Below are 17,251 nucleotides of genomic sequence, written 5' to 3'. Positions count from 1 at the left end.
GCTTATAATGGTAATCTATTGACAATCTACATTTTATTCAATGAGGTTCATTTCAGTTTCTTACCTCTTGGGAAGAGACTCCTCTGTAGCCAAAATCATGCAACTTGTATTCCAGACCAACTAAGTTACCAGATGTTTCTAATAAATATTTGGCCAATATTTTCTTCTGCTCTCTAGAATTTGTGGCCACAGTGATTGGATACCAGGACTGAACAAGAATAGTCTGCAGTAATAAAATTAACCACAAATATTAATACATAAAATATTGGGTTCTTTCTGAGGAAAATCCTAGCTTTCTCCGGAGGTATGTTCTGGACTTCCATACTACCGGAAATGCAATTTAGACATTTCAACTGTATAACAGATTGCTGACATGAGCATTCCAGATACAGTGCATAGCTCGGCTCTCAAATCAGCAACACGAAGGGAAAGCACACCAGGCCCTAACAGTTGAGAATGTCACATTTCTCTCCAAAGCTCCAACGAAGCAAGTAATAGACTGTGATGAAGGACCAACTTTTAAAAAGATTTTCAATCTGTCATGGAGCAATTATTTATGAAATACACACACGCTTGATTGGTGGGGCAATTATCATAAGTTTCTAAATGCTTATCCTTAATTTCTGTATTTAATGTGAACCTGCATCAAATAATTCATGGACCAGCATTGGTCCATGGACTATACCTTGAATAGTATGGGCCTAAGGTTATTCATTTACTCCTCTAGGTCGACTTGGATTTAATTTTTCCTTGGATCTAATATGACTATTGGTAGGTTATATATTTGAAATACTTTTGCGTAGCACTAGAGAATTTTATTCACTAAAGTTATGCTTTATGCCCTTGGCTTTTATCAAAAGTCATTATAGAAGGCCACATGAAACATTTCTGCATATGTTATAAAACTGTGAGGCCACTGTCTATTTTTAACTTATACCTATTATATAAATTCCCAAATGAGGACAAGGAAGAATTGCAAGGTTCCTAATTTCTTATAAGAACTGTACCTTGGTTTCTTTTTTTTCCTTGGCTGCCAGGAAACTCTTAAGTCTGATGCTTAATCATGGCAACCATATCAATTATTATGGCTTGGGAATTCATTCCTTCTCCATAATAGTATCATAATTTTCCATTTTTATTTTATAAACCAGAGAGTCTATTATTAGAAGCAGCCTCAAATCTGTTTTAGAAAGACCTAAGATGACAACAATGTCTGAGCTCAATCAAAAAGCTATTTAACACATTAAGCGCCAAGCCTGTTTTGTCTTCCTTTCCATTTAGCCTGTGATATCCGATTCACTGATATGCTGGCAACATCAGTGACTGACATGGCACTTAATGTGTTAATGAAAAAAAAAAAAAGGCTATTTAATGAATACAATTTTACAAAACTAGCTCTTATTGATACCAGTTAAGTGATCAATAAATAAAATAAGTAAAAACAAAAGATTTAACCTTGGACTTCCCCTCAGTCACCTAAAAAGAAAAAACAAAAAACTGTAGCATTAGACTTCTATGACTGATTAATGTGGCCCCAAATCTCTGCAGCTCCTTTCAAGAGATGGGATGTTTCTTCATCCTTTGATTCTGGGCTGTCCTTTTAATTTGCTTTTAACCAACAGAATGTGGTATAAGCCATACTGTATGACTTTCAAGGTACTGTTTCAAGAGGTTTAACAGCACTCATTCCCCTAGATCCCTGAGACTACAATGTTGTGAAGGAGCCGAAGTTATTGAAGCTCAGCAGTCCCTGCTATCTCAATGAGGCCCTAGACATGGGAGTGAGGCCATTTAGACTGCCCAGTCCTAGCTGAACCCTTAACTCAATACAGACACGAAAGTCCAAGAGAGAGCAGCAGAGAACCATCTAGTCAACCACAGAATCATGTGAATAGCTATTTTATTTTGTGGTAGTTTGTTAAGTAACATTAGAAAACTAATTTAAACTCTATAACCAATCACCTCTAATCTCTATCCACTCTTTTTGCTTCTCTGACTTACTTTTCATACCACTGGTTATCATTCTAAAGCAAAAGTTTTATTTAGGTTGTGTCATTCCTTAAAATCCTTTAACTACTGTCCATAGGGGAAACACACCAATTCATACAGAAATTGGGATTCCTATAATCTTGTCTTGTTGATCTCCTACTATATTTCCCACTGCAGTGCTCCCCTTTGAGCTATTTGCCATTCTAAAAATACTGTGTCATTTCCTCAGCTCTCCCTCTCCCTTATTAAAGCTTATTTATTTTTTCTATTTCAGATTCCTTAGATGGGATTACCTATTTTTCTGCTACCAATTTAGTATTCTTTCTTATGTTAGTGGTTAGTTAAGATGAATTGCTCCTCCCCCAAAGGCCCTTTACTTACTCTAATTTCTGTGCCCACCATTTTTTTTGTACATAGCTGGTACTCAATGTTCATCTGTTGATTTAATTCAATTAACTCTCACATTTTAATTTAACTTAGATTGGTATTATCTAGGAGTATGAGAAAGATAAAACAATGTGAACGACTCTAGTTGAGTTATAAAGGTAGAAGATTGACCTTACCCCTCGAAAAATGCCAGGGAAGGAAGGAAATAACTATCAGACACAGTGATCCTTCACATCACCATTTCCTTTCCATAGTCCAACAAAATCAGCTTAAATTATACTCTTAATAAAATCAGTCCCCTTTAAAAAAGATCACTGTAGGTGTAAGCAAGGGAAAAAAAAGGCAAGTTAGTTTGGGTTAATCCAAGGTCTAATAAAGTAGGCCTTTTTGGAACTTTTCCAAAACAGCAATTTGCCCACACAAATCAAGGTTAAATTTTCAGCTGAAAACTAAGTCTAAAGTAAATGAACCTGCAAATTTCACTTAAGATGTGTTTATTATAATGTTACTGTGCAGGATAAAGAATTTTAAAGAATGAAAAATGGTGTGTTATAACAGAAGGGACTAAACCTACTCTAGTGTAATAGTTCATTCAACTCTCAGGGTGCAATTTCCCCATCTGTAAAATGAGGGCTATTTGATTAATGTAATGATTTTTCAAGTCATCTTTTAACAGCAAAAGGTTTTGTTTTGTTTTTCTGGTTGAAAGAGACAGTTAAGTTTAGCCTAATATGTTCAATCCTTAGTCCCTCCGAAGTCTGAGAGTCCCCTCTTAAATGTTTTAAAATTTGATCTGAGGACTAAAATTTCTTCTAGCACTAATATTGAAACTGATAAAGCAATTCAATAATTTTAGTGGGTTTTAAAGGTCAGTATATGGGGAATAACAGTGTATGGTTAATAACAATGGAAGAATGTTATTAATAGCTTTGACCATAAATTGGAAGGAGCCTTATTTAGTACTATTATTTTAAATATTCTAAATCAAGAATTACCTGAAAATCTTCAATTTACAAATAAAAGGTTTATTGAATTTGGTAACATATTTCATATACAAGGTGGTAAACTTGGGTTAGGGATGAGTAAAAATAGGATGAACCTCCTCTAACCCTACATAAAAGCCCAAAAAGAATGCAGAGTTACCATGAAAAAGTCTCTTCTAGAGACCTGTTATTGAGAGTAAACACATTGTTTTTTAAAGCATGGATCAATCAGAAACTACAATAAGGGACTGTCAGACCATGTTTTTTGTGCCTAGATAAAAATACCTAAAATTATTTAAAATCCTATATATAATAAAAACCTAATATGCTAAGTGTCTAAAATTATTTAAAATCCTATATATAATAAAAACCTAATATGCTAAGTGTCCAGTCGTCCATTCCACCAATCAAAGCACCACCAGGGGGCAGACCGTCGACTGGTCAACCAGTCGCTATGACATGCATTGACCACCAGGAGGCAGACCGTCAACTGGTCAACCAGTCGCTATGACATGCACTGACCACCAGGAGGCAGACGCTCTGACCGGTAGGTTAGTTTGCTGCTGGAGTCTGGCCAATTGGGACTGAGTGAGATGGGCCGGACACGCCCTGGAGCCCTCCCGCGATCCCTCCCCAGCCCCAGTCCCTTCCTGGCCCCGATCATGCACCGGTGGGGTTCCTCGGCCTAGCCTGTGCCCTCTCGCAATCCGGGACCCCTCGGGGGATGTTGGAGAGCCGGTTTCAGCCTGATCCTGCAGGTCAGGCCAAGGGACCCCAATGGTGCACAAATTCGTGCACTGGGCCTCTAGTAATATATATTAGGATAGAAGGTAAACTTGATTTAAGTTATTTCAGGTTATGAGCAAATAAAAACAAGGAACTATGTACTTTTTCTTCAAAATCTAAGTCTCATATTGGATTTTACATTTAATAATTGTTAAATTTAAAATATTTATATATTTGCTAACAAACTAGTGCTCTAAGATGTCTATATATAAATTTTTTACTTTATTTTTTTTAGTGAAATAAACCAAAACAATAATGATTAAAACAAGTTTATTTTTTAAGGCTATGTTTTTTCACTTTGTGAAGAGAATAAAAACGTACATGAAGTCCATAAATATCTGCTTTATGGAAGTTCAATTAAACATAAGGGAATAGTACTTATTGATTAAATCCTCAATCAGGAAACCAGAAAGAAAAAAATTGAGAAAAGGTTATCCACAGATGATGATTTTCACAATAAGATTTATCTATTTAGGATCTTTTGGCATCAGTGAAGGTAAAATGACTAGATTATGTGATTAAGAACTCCTCCACTGTTGTGTTTTCACAATACTATCACCTTAAAATAAAATATTTGCCAGTACAAATACTATAACAATTATACAAAACTAATAAGGAGATAAATGTTCTTTTACTTTGAGTTCATTAATTCAAAGTTTTAAGACATAGCAGTGAACTGTTTAAAACTTGCATTTTAGTTAATTGAACATTTTTTGAGCCCATTAGTCTATTATTAGTTGATAGCTCATTAAGAATCTGATATGAAAGTTTTAAATTTAGCAAAATTTGTTTAGCAAAATGTTAGCAAAAAATGAATTTCAAACATTCTTAGATGTGTTACTTCTCTAGTTTTTATAAATGAACCTCATATGTATTTTACTATGTAACAACAAATTAGTTTAACCAATAAACTAATAAGATAAAGAATCAGTTCTAAGCACTAAGTAATAACCTCTCAAAAATAAATATGGTATTTCTATAGTCACCTTCCAGAATATTTCCTTTTATAGATAAAATGTAAGTTAAGCTGGTATTGCTTCTTGGCCTTTTAGCTAAGATCAAGTGTAAATTAAGCTGTGAGGAGCTAAGTAGGATTATTAATATCAAAACTATAAGCATGTGAAAAAATATGATTACTTAGGAATAGATAGAAGGAAAACAAACAAATTTTGTAATATAAACTCAGAGCCCATAATGTAGCCTCCTTTTAAGGCTCAGAAATCAAATAAAATAATCAGTGAATCTTGAATGTAGTTAGATGAGAAATATCAGGAGGTAGAGCCTAGGCCCTTAACTAATTAGATAAGAATAGAGAAAGCAGTTATTAAAAATTTGAACAAAAATGCCTTTAGTTTAATTAAAACAGAATTTCTAAAAAAATGCCTTAAATCATTAAAAATATACCTGTGCTGTTCTAATTTTTCTTACGATTGCAACAAATAAGATGGAAGTTAGCTGAGCTTTAAGAGAAATAATTCTTAATAATTTGATTTAGATAAAATCTCAGAACATTAGATTTCACTGCAAGGAACCTTAAAGATTATTTAGTCTAAATGTCATTTTATAGGTGAGGAAATTGAGAATTGTAAAGGTTTATTAAATTGTAGGAGGTGACATCACCTTATTAGTAGCAATTTTTAAACTAGAATCCCAATTGAATGGTTTTTATGTCTTCAATTAATGTAAATAAGAATTAAAAACAAAACAATTTACCTCAACCCAATTTGTAAGCCAATAACACTCTGGATCTGTGTTTTCCACTGTGAAGAGAACATTTCCTCTGGGAATGACAGAGCCCTCAGGAACAGCTTTTACTTCTATTGGGAGATGCCCATCGTATTTCTGGTAAGAGACAATAATGAATTCATTTCATTCAACTGATGACATGCAGTTACCTGTTTTTATAATAAGGTTCTTTACAGTTTACAGAAGCTAAACTTATTGTAATAGAAACTACAATTATAGGTGTTATAATGTTAGTAAGATAGTCAGAATATCCCTATTCTCCTGAAATGAAATTAGCTAACAGCTTAGGCACTGATATCAATTTTTAAATTTCATGTTGCTACAAACATTATTAAAAGATACAGATAATTTCAAATTCATAAGAAGTGTTGTTTCCCCTTCATTCTTTCAAAACAAAATAAAAAAAGAATTCCAACATATTCCAAAAACATGATTTTTCTTCTAAGTAGGTCATTTTCAATAAAAGAAAGGCTAAAGACGGAAAGATGAAATAAGGGAACGTTATTAAAGAGCAAAATAAAATAAAGCAAAATAACACACACACACACACACACACACACACACACACACAGAGAGAGAGAAAAAAGAAAGAAAACAGAGAGAGCTCCCTGCCAGTAGAAGAACCTTAAATAGGTTTTCTCTTTATTCTGGTGTAGACCTGAAACTGTTTTGGTAGTAGATAGTATACTTTCTAGAGCTTTGGCTATCAATATCAAAAGTGCAACAATTCTCTCCAAAATTAGGCTGAGAATATATGTGCTACATAGGATGTTACTAGATATTTAATTATGCCTCCCTACTTTTAAAGCTAAAAGTTGTGGCTAACTTTTGGCTAGGAAGGGAAGTTGTTTCAGATATCTAAGTTTATTTATGTGATTTGGGACAAGGTAACTAGAATTTTAAAAATCTATTTAGCCCGGCAATATAGCTTAGTGGTTGAGCATTGAGCCAGGAACCAAGAAGCCACCGGTTCAATTCCTGGTCAGGGCACATGCCCAGGTTGCAGGCTCAGTCCCCTGTCAGGGAGCATGCAGGAGGCAGCTGATCAATGATCTTCCTCTCTCATCGATGTTTCTATCTCTCTATCTCTCTCCTTTCCTTCCTCTCTCTCTAAAAAATTCAAAAGGTCAAGAAGCAATACCAGCTTAATTTATATTCTAAAATATATTTTTTAAAAATCTGTTTAGCCCGGCTGGTGTTGTTCAGTGGTTGAACGTCAACCTATAAACCAGGAGGTCACAGGTCTATTCCTGGTCAGGGCACATACCCGGATTGCAGACTTGGTCTCTAGTGGGGGGGTGTGCAGAAGCAGCTGATCAATGATTCTCTCTCATCATTGATGTTTCTATTTTCTCTCTCTCTCCCTTCCTCTCTGAAATAAAAATATATTTTAAAAAAATCTGTTTAATGAGAAGCACTGAGGGCCTCAAGATATAGCAGAAAGAATACTGCCTTAGAAGTCTTGGCTTGACCTCAAAAGCAGGTAGGATATCTTGGGCAAGTCTCAGACTTTCCTTATAAAATAGGGTTAGATAAGATTATCTCTAGAGAACCTATGAATCCCTAAAATTCTCTTAACATAAAATCAAAAGATTTATCATCCTGGCCACTGGAAGTTGTATTAATAAGCATAGTACCTAACTTATCTATTAAGATTATACTCACAAAAAAACAAATGGGGTAAGTTTAGGAATTACCCAACAGATTTTACTTAAATATGGAAAAACTACAGTAAAGAGTGCTTACCTGACTTCTTCAAAGATTCTTAAGTAACAACAAGTAAAATTTGATTATTACCAGATAGGCATGAAAGTTAACCCTTTGCACTCCGCTGTCCCCTCTCAGGGGACATCGGAATTCTAGCATATCACTCGGATGTCCCCTCTCAGGGGACATTGCAGTTTATTAGTGATTACGGGGAATTGAGTTATTTCAACGCAACTTTTTGAGACATGCATGTTTCCCTGAAGTTTTATCTTGAAATGGCACAAGAAATTAAATCAAAATATCGTAAAATTACTAAGATATATACAAGAAATGTCAGCGGGGTTTTGTGTCGGGATTAAACAATAAACTACATATTCCCAATGTGGGACAAAGAAAAACGGGGACTGCATTGTGTGTTCTAACAGGAAAACAACTTGGTGGCAGGCGTCAAACCACTTATTACTGTCAAACATGCACTAATCAGCCTGCAATGCATATTGGGGAGTGTTACAAAACTTATCATACTGTACAAAATGATAAACAATAAAATATTGTTTTTTTTTGCAAATATACATTCCTCGATGTCACCCAATTCATATAAGTCCAATATCATTATAATACGTTACTTGGTTCCAAAATTATACTAAATAATACGAGGGTCTGTAAATGCACGTTTCCGCCGCAAAGTAGCTTCGAGTAGCTGGTAGCCAATGTCCAGAATGGTTCGGAGTGCAAAGGGTTAAAATATTTCTAATTATTTTGTGTTTAATAGTCTATAATGAAAAATATATACATTTTTAAGATGCAAATTAGTTAACTAATACTTAACATCACAAGATGCCAATAGATGCCATTCCCAATCTATCTTTGTAATAAAAAACAAGCAAACACCAAAGGACGTTAACTTAATTTCCATGTCTCTGGATACCCAAAGTTTAAGTAATGGTTCCAAACATGCTAGATATATTACAGTACAAAGAATAAAATTCAACTTCATGGATCTGCACCAAACCATTTTAACTATTCAGTAAGGGAAATTTCCTAGAATTATTGTGTAGTGATAGATTCACAGCATCTATTTTCTTAGATAACCTATAATCAAGAAAATAGACCTAAATTTTGAAATTGCCAACTAACCACACCCTTTTTAAATTCGTGTATTTTCAAAGAAAGGGTTAAATCACCTTTCTTAAAAAAAAAGTTATTTAAATTATAGTTCATTTATATTATAACAAATTAGACTTGCTGTAGAGGCTACTAGACACTAATGATTGGCAACCAGAAAAAAAGTTTAACTGTTACCCTTAACTTTTCACAAGAATGTCTAAAGTAGCCATCATACTTAGGTCACAGACAGAAAAGAGTTATAATTATAGTCTAATCTTCTATTCAAACTCCTTTACAAGAAATTTTGAAGTAAATGTAAAACCAAAATAGACCAAAACATGAAACCAGTTTTTACCTCAAGAATGTAGTTCCATCCCTTTTCATTAAATACATCATCTTGGAAATGCTCTTTGTACACCTCTTTGGCTTCCTGGATCTTCTCTTTGGTCACTACTTTACCTAAAAAGATAAACATTTCTTGTTTACATTTCAAAAGACATTCTGTGAACTGTTGAGCTGTCACAAGATTAATGTCTGTAGACTTTTCACCCATTCTATGGATAAAAAAATGAATTTGCAAATGTCTGTAGACTTTTCACCCATTCTATGGATAAAAAAATGAATTTGCACTTTTGTATATATGTTGATTGATTGATTTCAGAGAGGAAGGGAGATAGATAGAAACATCAATGATGAGAATCATCAATTGGCTGCCTCCTGCACACCACATACTGGGGATCAAACCCGCACACCGGGAATGGAACCATGACCTCCTGGTTGATAGGTCTATGTTCAACCACTGAGCACACCAGCCAGGCTGAATTTGCACTTTTAATCACTCAGTCTAAGTGTGTTGATTTCTTATTTGAAAAGTAAGTGTGCAGAAGAAATTATAACATGTATAGTATTTTTTAAATCACAATACTAAAATTAACTTCTAAGAAGATATCTTTTCTAGCTCTATTAATTTCTACACCCTCCAAATTTGAGAGTAAGCCTTTGTACAGATGATTTTCTAGGTGAACCTTCTTACTTTATTCTTAAAAGATATCTTCAGGGCTGATAATCCAATAATTTTCACAATTACTACATTTGCCCCCCAAATATACTTTAAATTTTCTTTATCTGTAAAATGAGGATAAAAAATAGTAGGGTACCTACTTATAAGTCGTGAGGGCTGAATGAGTTATATGAAGCACTTAGAATAATGCTGGCTTGTAACAGGAAATCAATATATTTTTGCTATAATAACTAATATGAAGTTTTTAACCTGTAGAATTGAAGTGTGACATCAGTCTTTTGGTAACTTTCTCAATGTAAGATCACTAGTAAACTCATTTAAAATATCCTGGGAGGTCTTGCTGCAAAAGAAGTACTTTGGATACCAAGTAGGTTTTCAGTAGTATAACATATCTGAACAGTCTAATCTTAAAATTGCCAAGATTATGGAAAAAGGATATTAAATAAAAATTCAACTTAATCTGTATTCAATTTTAAGATTATTTTTTATTTGAAAAGGCTAGAGATGAAATTTTCCAAAATATATAAAACCCTTGGGTACTGTTTTGCCTCCTAGAAATAAAATTACAAAACTGACTAGAAATGGACTTAAGTAAAAAGGCAAAGAAATTGTTTGGGAGATTTTTCTGTTTTAATATGCATTTGAGACTAAGTTCATAGAGATAGTTTTGAAAAATAAGACTTTAAGGTAAAACTGACTAGCATAAAAATATTCTAATTATAATTGCTACCACAATTCAAAATGAGTTCCCAGGCCAATAATAAATCCTTCATTTTGAATTAATGACTAAAGTCTATTAACAAACCAGATTTGCCTCGGAAAATCAGTGACTTAAAAATTTTTTTTAACTTTATTTTTATTGTTGACACTATTACAGATGTCCCCATACCCCCTCCTTTGCCTGCCCCCACCAGACCCCATTTAATGACTTTTCTAGACGTATTCCCAAACTTATTAGTTTCAGAAAATCTTCCTTATATTGAGAACACCAGCACACACAAAATTATAAGATTTAATGTATTACTAATAATATTAGTAAATATTATTCTAAGGTTTTTTAAATTCCAAGACTCCTAAAGTAGTTAAAGCAATTAAATAAATATCAAAATTAAACTATTCAAAATGCTACTTCAGATAATCCTATAAAATAAAAGCTTAGGTGGCATCACACCTTCGCGTGACATCATCACAAGATGGCCACCACAAGATGGCCGGCAGGGGAGGGCAGTTGGAGGCAAACAGGCCAGCAGGGGAGGGCAGTTGTGGGCAATCAGGCCGGCAGGGGAGGGCAGTTGGGGGCGACCAGGCCTGCAGGGGAGGGCAGTTGGGGGTGACCAGACCTGCAGGGGAGGGCAGTTGGGTGCGATCAGGCTGGCAGGGGAGCAGTTAGGCATCAATCAGGCCGGCAGGGGAGTGGTTAGGGGGCAATCAGGCTGGCAGGCAGAAGCGGCTAGGGGCAGGCAGGCAGGTGAGCAGTTAGGAGCCAGCAGTCCCAGATTGTGAGAGGGATGTCCCAGATTGGAGACGGTGCAGGCCAGGCTGAGGGACCACCCCCACCCCCGTGCACAAATTTCATGCACTGGGCCTCTAGAATATAAAATAGGAGAAAAATTATGAAGTTTTATGTAAAAGCATTGTTTTAAATTTATAGGACAAATAATACCTTTTAAGTACTTATTAAGAATGTACTGCAACCCATAAAATACTGTTTCCTCGTATTTCACCTTCCTTATTTTGGAGTTTTCTGTCTTCTTTTCACGGCATTCAAAGTAGGAATAAACTTTGCTTGTGTTGGGTGGGTATTGTTTATAGTGAGTAACCTATAAAAGACAAATACTTGAGTCAGAAAACATGAGAAGAATAGACGATAAATCACAAAGGAAAGGGCTTGAAATTATTTAAAACCAGAGAAATTATGCTTATTTGCAATTGATCAGCTCCTTTTCCTGGCTCTAAAAATAAAAAATAAGAAATACTTATTAAGATACTTTTAATAGTTCAGTATCTTAAATTCAAAACCACAAGAGAGTATTAAATTTTATAAACAAGCAGATGAACTTAAGGAAGTAAAAGGTCTCTATGCTGCACACCTGGTACAGTACAAAGACAGGTATCTTATTTGATCTCAGGGAACAGTTTTCATTCAAGGGAAGAGAGATGTAGCTGCCTAAGGGGGGCCGGGGGAGCGCACATACACGATATAAAAGAATGAGCTGAAAGCAAAATTTGGTCCTATTACTATCTAAATGTAGTGTGTCTGATAAGTCAACAGTCATGATTTCCCAGGACTCTACTTCTTCATCTGTATAATGAGATAATGAGAATGACCTCTTCTGGTCTTCACAGTGACACTGAAAACCTGAATGAAAGCAAAAGCAGCAGCAGCAGCAAAAAAAATATTGTTTTGTAGTCTTTTCTTTTGCTCAAATTACTTCTGAGTTGTGAAAGAAATGCCTATGCAATACATCAAACCCTTATAAGCTTAAAAATATAAAGAGGTATTATCACAAATTTCCATCAAATTGAGTAAAAGTCACTGGTGAAAAATTACCTGTTTTTGTTTCAAGAAAAAATAAAGTGAGTGCTCATTATAATTTGAATTTTATTATATTTCAATGTGGTTAAAACATTTACCAATAAAAAATAACTGGAAGAATAATGTGTATTTATTTGCCCAGTTGAAAGAGTAGTTAATAATGCCTTAATTGGGTGGTGATTCAGGTTAATGATGGAATAAATCTTTGCAGACCAAAGTTCATAGATGACCACTGTAAACATTAACCATTCATCTAAAATGAATATACTCTGTAGAGAGGGAAAAAAAACCCCACAAATTTAAAAAATATTTTAGTTTCCTCTTCAATAAAAGTAACTTGCAAATCTATAAAAATAGTACCTCATGTTCCTTACAGGCAATCTTTATATTAATATGTGGCCTGATTGCCTAAGTCAGGCAACAGAATTAGAACTGTTTCGCTCACATATGATGGATTACCTATATACCACAAGGTATAGGGAGGCCTTATCAATATCTAGAAGTATTTGCTAGTTTCTTTCAGATTAGAACCCAGGGACTGATCCCACTATTAAGTCCAGAGCACTTAAATCAATCTATTAGGCAATTCACTAAAATGCAAAACAACATCTAGCCCAGCCGGTATGGTTCAATGGTTGAGTGTTGACCTAAGAACCAGGAGGTCAGGGTTTAATTCCCAGTCAGGGCACATGCCCAGGTTACAGGCTCGATCTCCAGTAGGGAGCATGCAGGAGGCAGCGGATCGATGTGTCTATCATTGATGTTTCCATCTCTCTCCCTCTCCCATCCTCTCTCTAAAAAGTCAGTAAAAACATTAAAAAACAACATTTATATCTATAACTATACATATATATATATATATATATATATATGAATACCTTAGTAATAAATTATCACTATTTCAATTACTTATAAAACTGATTAAAAAAAGATACCACTAAAAACGTATCTAAGGTGTATATAAAAATGAAAATGTCCAGTTTACAATATAAATAACTCCAAATACTTTAATGGGAATAAGCAGTGGAACAGAAGAAAACTCAATTCTGATGAAGTAAAATATGAATAAGGATCTAGATTGCATCAGGCAAGTTTATAAAAGTCAGATTCATAGTTGTGACTCTCAATAGTTTGACCTTCTTTACAATTCAGATACTTAATGGTGCATCTTTATAAATTTACTTTTTCTATACATATTTAAAAGTATCAAAACACAAATGAATTATTTTCATCTTCTGAGTAGACCAAGCAGTCAAAAGTTAAATGGAAATGTCCCTAAACTATGTAAATCCATCTTGGTCTAAAAGTATATTAAAAATTTTTGATCTTATAGATACAGTTTCAGTTCTTTACTTTGGCTGTGTTCTTTAATTATGGTACTTCAAAACTGTGCATAAATATTCAGAATGTCTCCTCTGGAAAAAAAATGTCATTAAAAACACAAAATTATCTAGGCTGCTAAATTAGAAATGAAGTGACTTCTAAAATCTTCTTTGGAAAAACTTAGAATAGTTTTAGAATTTAGCTAAAGAATTTAAGTCCTCTAAGTAAACTCTCAGGCAATTAAACATGAAACATAATTTACTACTTACCACCTACTATCACCCAATACTTTTACAGAAGAATAAAAGAGTATGTTCAGATCTATTTATGTTGGCATATAACATTGTTTTAAGGGAAAACATTTTATATAGAGCTTCTTAGTAAATATTATTCTAAAAATACAGCCAATGGCTGATTTATAGTAATTCTAGTTTTGCTAGGTTTTCTGCCCTCTTCATTTTACTTCCTGCTAAACTGGTCACTCTGAACTCCTTGAAACCTTCACCAGAAATTGAGATGATATAGCAGTAACTGAAATCAACAGATTATTTTATAAATAGTTCATTCATCCACAAATATACAGGGCAGGGCAAAGTGGGTTTACAGTTGTTCATATGGGAAATAATTCAATAATGAATATGTAATACAAGAATAAATTGTTTCCTGGACTCATAACTGTAAACCTACTTTTGCCCCACCCTGTATATGCTGTATCTACTATATATCAGGCACTGTTTCAGATGTTGAGGACAGAGAAATAAATAGACTAAAGTAGTTTCTATCCTCATAGGGCTAAAGAAGACTGAAAAGTCAGAAAATAATAAACAAGCAAAATAATGTCAGGTTAGGATGAATGCTATGAAAAATGAAAAGAAAATGGTGGGCTAAAGGGAGCCTGGGAGAGTACTTTAAATGGGAGGCCAGAAGGCTTCTCTGAGATGGTGACATGTGAGCAAAACCTAAATGACAAGGAGATATGAAATAACTTGACTCAAGGGACAGAAAAGAATGAAGGTTAGAGTGGTTGGTGCTTAGAGAATGGGGAGGAGGAAGAGGTACATGGTCCTGAAGTCAGAGAGAGATGCAGAGACAAGAACAGGTAAGGCTTACAGGCTACAACAAGGAGCTTGAATTTATATCAAGTGCAAAGGGAAGCCATTAGTATGTTTCAAGCTGGGTGATTTACATTTTACAAGGATCACTTGGCAGTGAGGTGGAGAACGGATTACAGCAGTGGTTCTCAACCTTGGCTGCACATTAGAATCACTTGGGAATCTTTTTAAAATCCTGATTTCTGGGCCTCATCTCTGGAAATTCTGTTACTAATGATGAGGCCCAGAAATCAGGATTTTAAAAAGATTCCCAGGTGATTCTAATGTGCAGCCAAGGTTGAGAACCACTGGACTACAGGGTGACCAAAGTGGAAGAGGGGCATCAGGTGAGAGGCTACTGCTAAAGACTAGGCTAGGTGAGTGAAATGGCTCAATACCTTTGGAGGTAAAGGGAAATTAGGTTGATAGATTAGATCTGGAGAATAAGGAGGGGGAGGAATTAAGGATGTCTCCTAAATTTTGGGTTGAGCACCTGGGTAAATGCTGCCATTTACTGAGATGCGGAAGGCCTTGGAATGAATGGGTAGAGAAATTGAGAGCTCAGTTTAAGAAATGTTAAGCAATACTAACAAAAAGTTTCATAGTATTCAAAATGAAAGTGAACTACAAAAAGAGAACTCAAATCCTTTTATATATTTTATTGATTTCAGAGAGGAAGGGAGAGAGAGAAATAGAAACATCAATGATGAGAGAAAATCATTGATCGGCTGCCTCCTGTACGCCCCCCACTGGGGATCAAGCCCACAACCCAGTCATGTGCCCTTGACCAGAATTGAACCTGGGACCCTTTAGCCTGCAGGCCCATGCTCTATCCACTGAGCCAAACTGGCTAGGGCCAAATCATATTTTTTAAAGCACTGTTTTGACTTAGATTATTAGAGAAAATGGCTCCACAATAACTTTAAAATTATTTACAGATGAAGAGAAAAGAAATCTCTCATAATATCTTCAGCAAACCTTTTCCACTAAAAATGTTTCCTAAACTGGTATGGCCTTCCTGTAGCTAACAGAGCACTACAGTACATAAATATATGTGTCATAAAAAACAGGCACACAGGAAAATGTAGCTTTTAATAAAACTTAATTTCAGTTATGTAACTGATGCATTTCATGAAAAGATAAGCTTCTAAAATTTGTAACCCCAAGCATGACATTTAAAGAGAAGTATGAGAAATATTTAAGCTGCATAAAATAATTCTGTGAGAGCAAAGTCTAACTTGCTCTTGGGTTCTAGATTTCCCACCAGGTTGATTTATCTTTCCAAGAACTTTCCTACCACAGTGGATCACATGACCAAAGACAACTACTACTAACCCACTTTTCCAGTTGTAATTTTTTCACTTCTAACAAGTGATCACAAGCCAACACTTGAACAATGCCATGCACATAAAAGAGCACACGGGGTGACATACCCAAGGTCACAGAGTGAGTTCTGTCACCTCCGTAATATCTAACGGCACCCAGAAGCAGGGGAGTAAACGTCTGGCAGATTTTTCCCATCATTCTTTCCTTCACTAATGTGTGTGTTTCAAATAAAAGTAATGGGGCAGCTATGCATGCAACAGTCCAAGACGCATATAAACTCCCCAGAATTAAAACTGCAGCAGTTCATTGAACTTGTCGTGTTTCACTTTCCATTTCACAGAAATCCCGTGGTGGCCTGAGCGGAGTGAGGAAGGGCAGGTCGGCCTTGGCCAGCACCCAGGGGTTAAAGCTCAGGAGTGATCGGCAGGAGCCCGTGCAGCGGGGCGGAGAAACCCGGGCGGCTGGGGGCACCCGAGTGTCCTCGGGACCGAGCCACGGGCCGGGGCACGCGGCCGGCGCCCCGGGACCCCTGCAGGACCTCGCCCACACGCTCTCCGCAAAGGGGCAGAATCTGCCTGGAACGGCTGAGCCGGGAACCCCCCTTCTCCAACGCCGCTCCTCTCTCCGCCGCCGAGTCCCAGGGGCTGTTACTTAACTGACCGCTCCTCGGGCGAGTCCTCGCCCAGCCCGGCCCGGCGCGGCGCCAAAAGGCCGAGGTCCTGGGTCAGGCGTCCGCTCGGCCCGAGACGCCCCAGCCAGCCGGGCCCGCGCCCGCCGCGCCGACCCGAGCCAGGAGCTCGGAGCCCCGAGCCCAGGGCGCAGGGAGAACCCGCGAGCCGGCAGCGCCGGCCGGGCCCGACTTCAGCCACTTCGCGCGCCCCCCACCCACGCCCCGCCAGGCTCCGGCATCTTGCCGTCCATCCCTCCATCCCTCCTCCATCCACCTCCTTCCCCAGGCGCCGCCAGCTTCACCTGCCCCCGCGCCGCTGCCCGCACCTTCCCTCGGGGCGGCCGGGCGCACGCCCCCAGACCGGCCGCCCCCGACCCCACCGCCCCGCGCTCGCCCCCGGCGCCTCTCCTCTCCCTCACCTGCCCCCGCCCCCGCCTTACCTTGTAGGAGTCGGTGGCCAGGAGGATGTTGAACTCGGCTTCTGCCGCAGCATTCATCTCGGCCGGAGTGGCGACCGCGTACCGGGGGGGCTGCCCAGCGCCGCAGCGAGGAGGGAGGAAAATGGGCTTCACCGCGCTC

General features: G+C 37.0%; 1 protein-coding gene across 7 annotated transcripts in view; it reads right to left on the bottom strand.

The window, feature by feature from the left end:
• Nucleotides 1-17,245, bottom strand: part of NAMPT (nicotinamide phosphoribosyltransferase) — a 35,629-nt gene extending 18,384 nt beyond the window's left edge. For 6 of the 7 annotated variants that reach the window (XM_023751078.1, XM_006085386.3, XM_014452813.2 and 3 more), the window contains exons 1-5: nucleotides 17,113-17,245; nucleotides 11,390-11,546; nucleotides 9,061-9,164; nucleotides 5,859-5,987; nucleotides 65-223 (exon numbers count right to left, since the gene is read on the bottom strand). In XM_023751078.1, coding sequence (XP_023606846.1) covers nucleotides 65-223; nucleotides 5,859-5,987; nucleotides 9,061-9,164; nucleotides 11,390-11,546; nucleotides 17,113-17,169 — 606 coding nt within the window. In that variant the 5' untranslated portion in view covers nucleotides 17,170-17,245. The remainder of the gene's footprint in view (nucleotides 1-64; nucleotides 224-5,858; nucleotides 5,988-9,060; nucleotides 9,165-11,389; nucleotides 11,547-17,112) is intronic. The other variant, XM_023751079.1, reaches the window with a different exon arrangement.
• Nucleotides 17,246-17,251: the final 6 nt, after the last annotated feature.

The sequence above is a fragment of the Myotis lucifugus genome, unplaced genomic scaffold (assembly GCF_000147115.1).
Source record: "Myotis lucifugus unplaced genomic scaffold, Myoluc2.0 scaffold_18, whole genome shotgun sequence".
In the NCBI taxonomy this organism is placed as follows: domain Eukaryota; kingdom Metazoa; phylum Chordata; class Mammalia; order Chiroptera; family Vespertilionidae; genus Myotis; species Myotis lucifugus.
The sequence above is the reverse complement of the archived record's forward strand: the minus strand, read 5'-3'. Positions and strand labels throughout refer to the sequence as shown.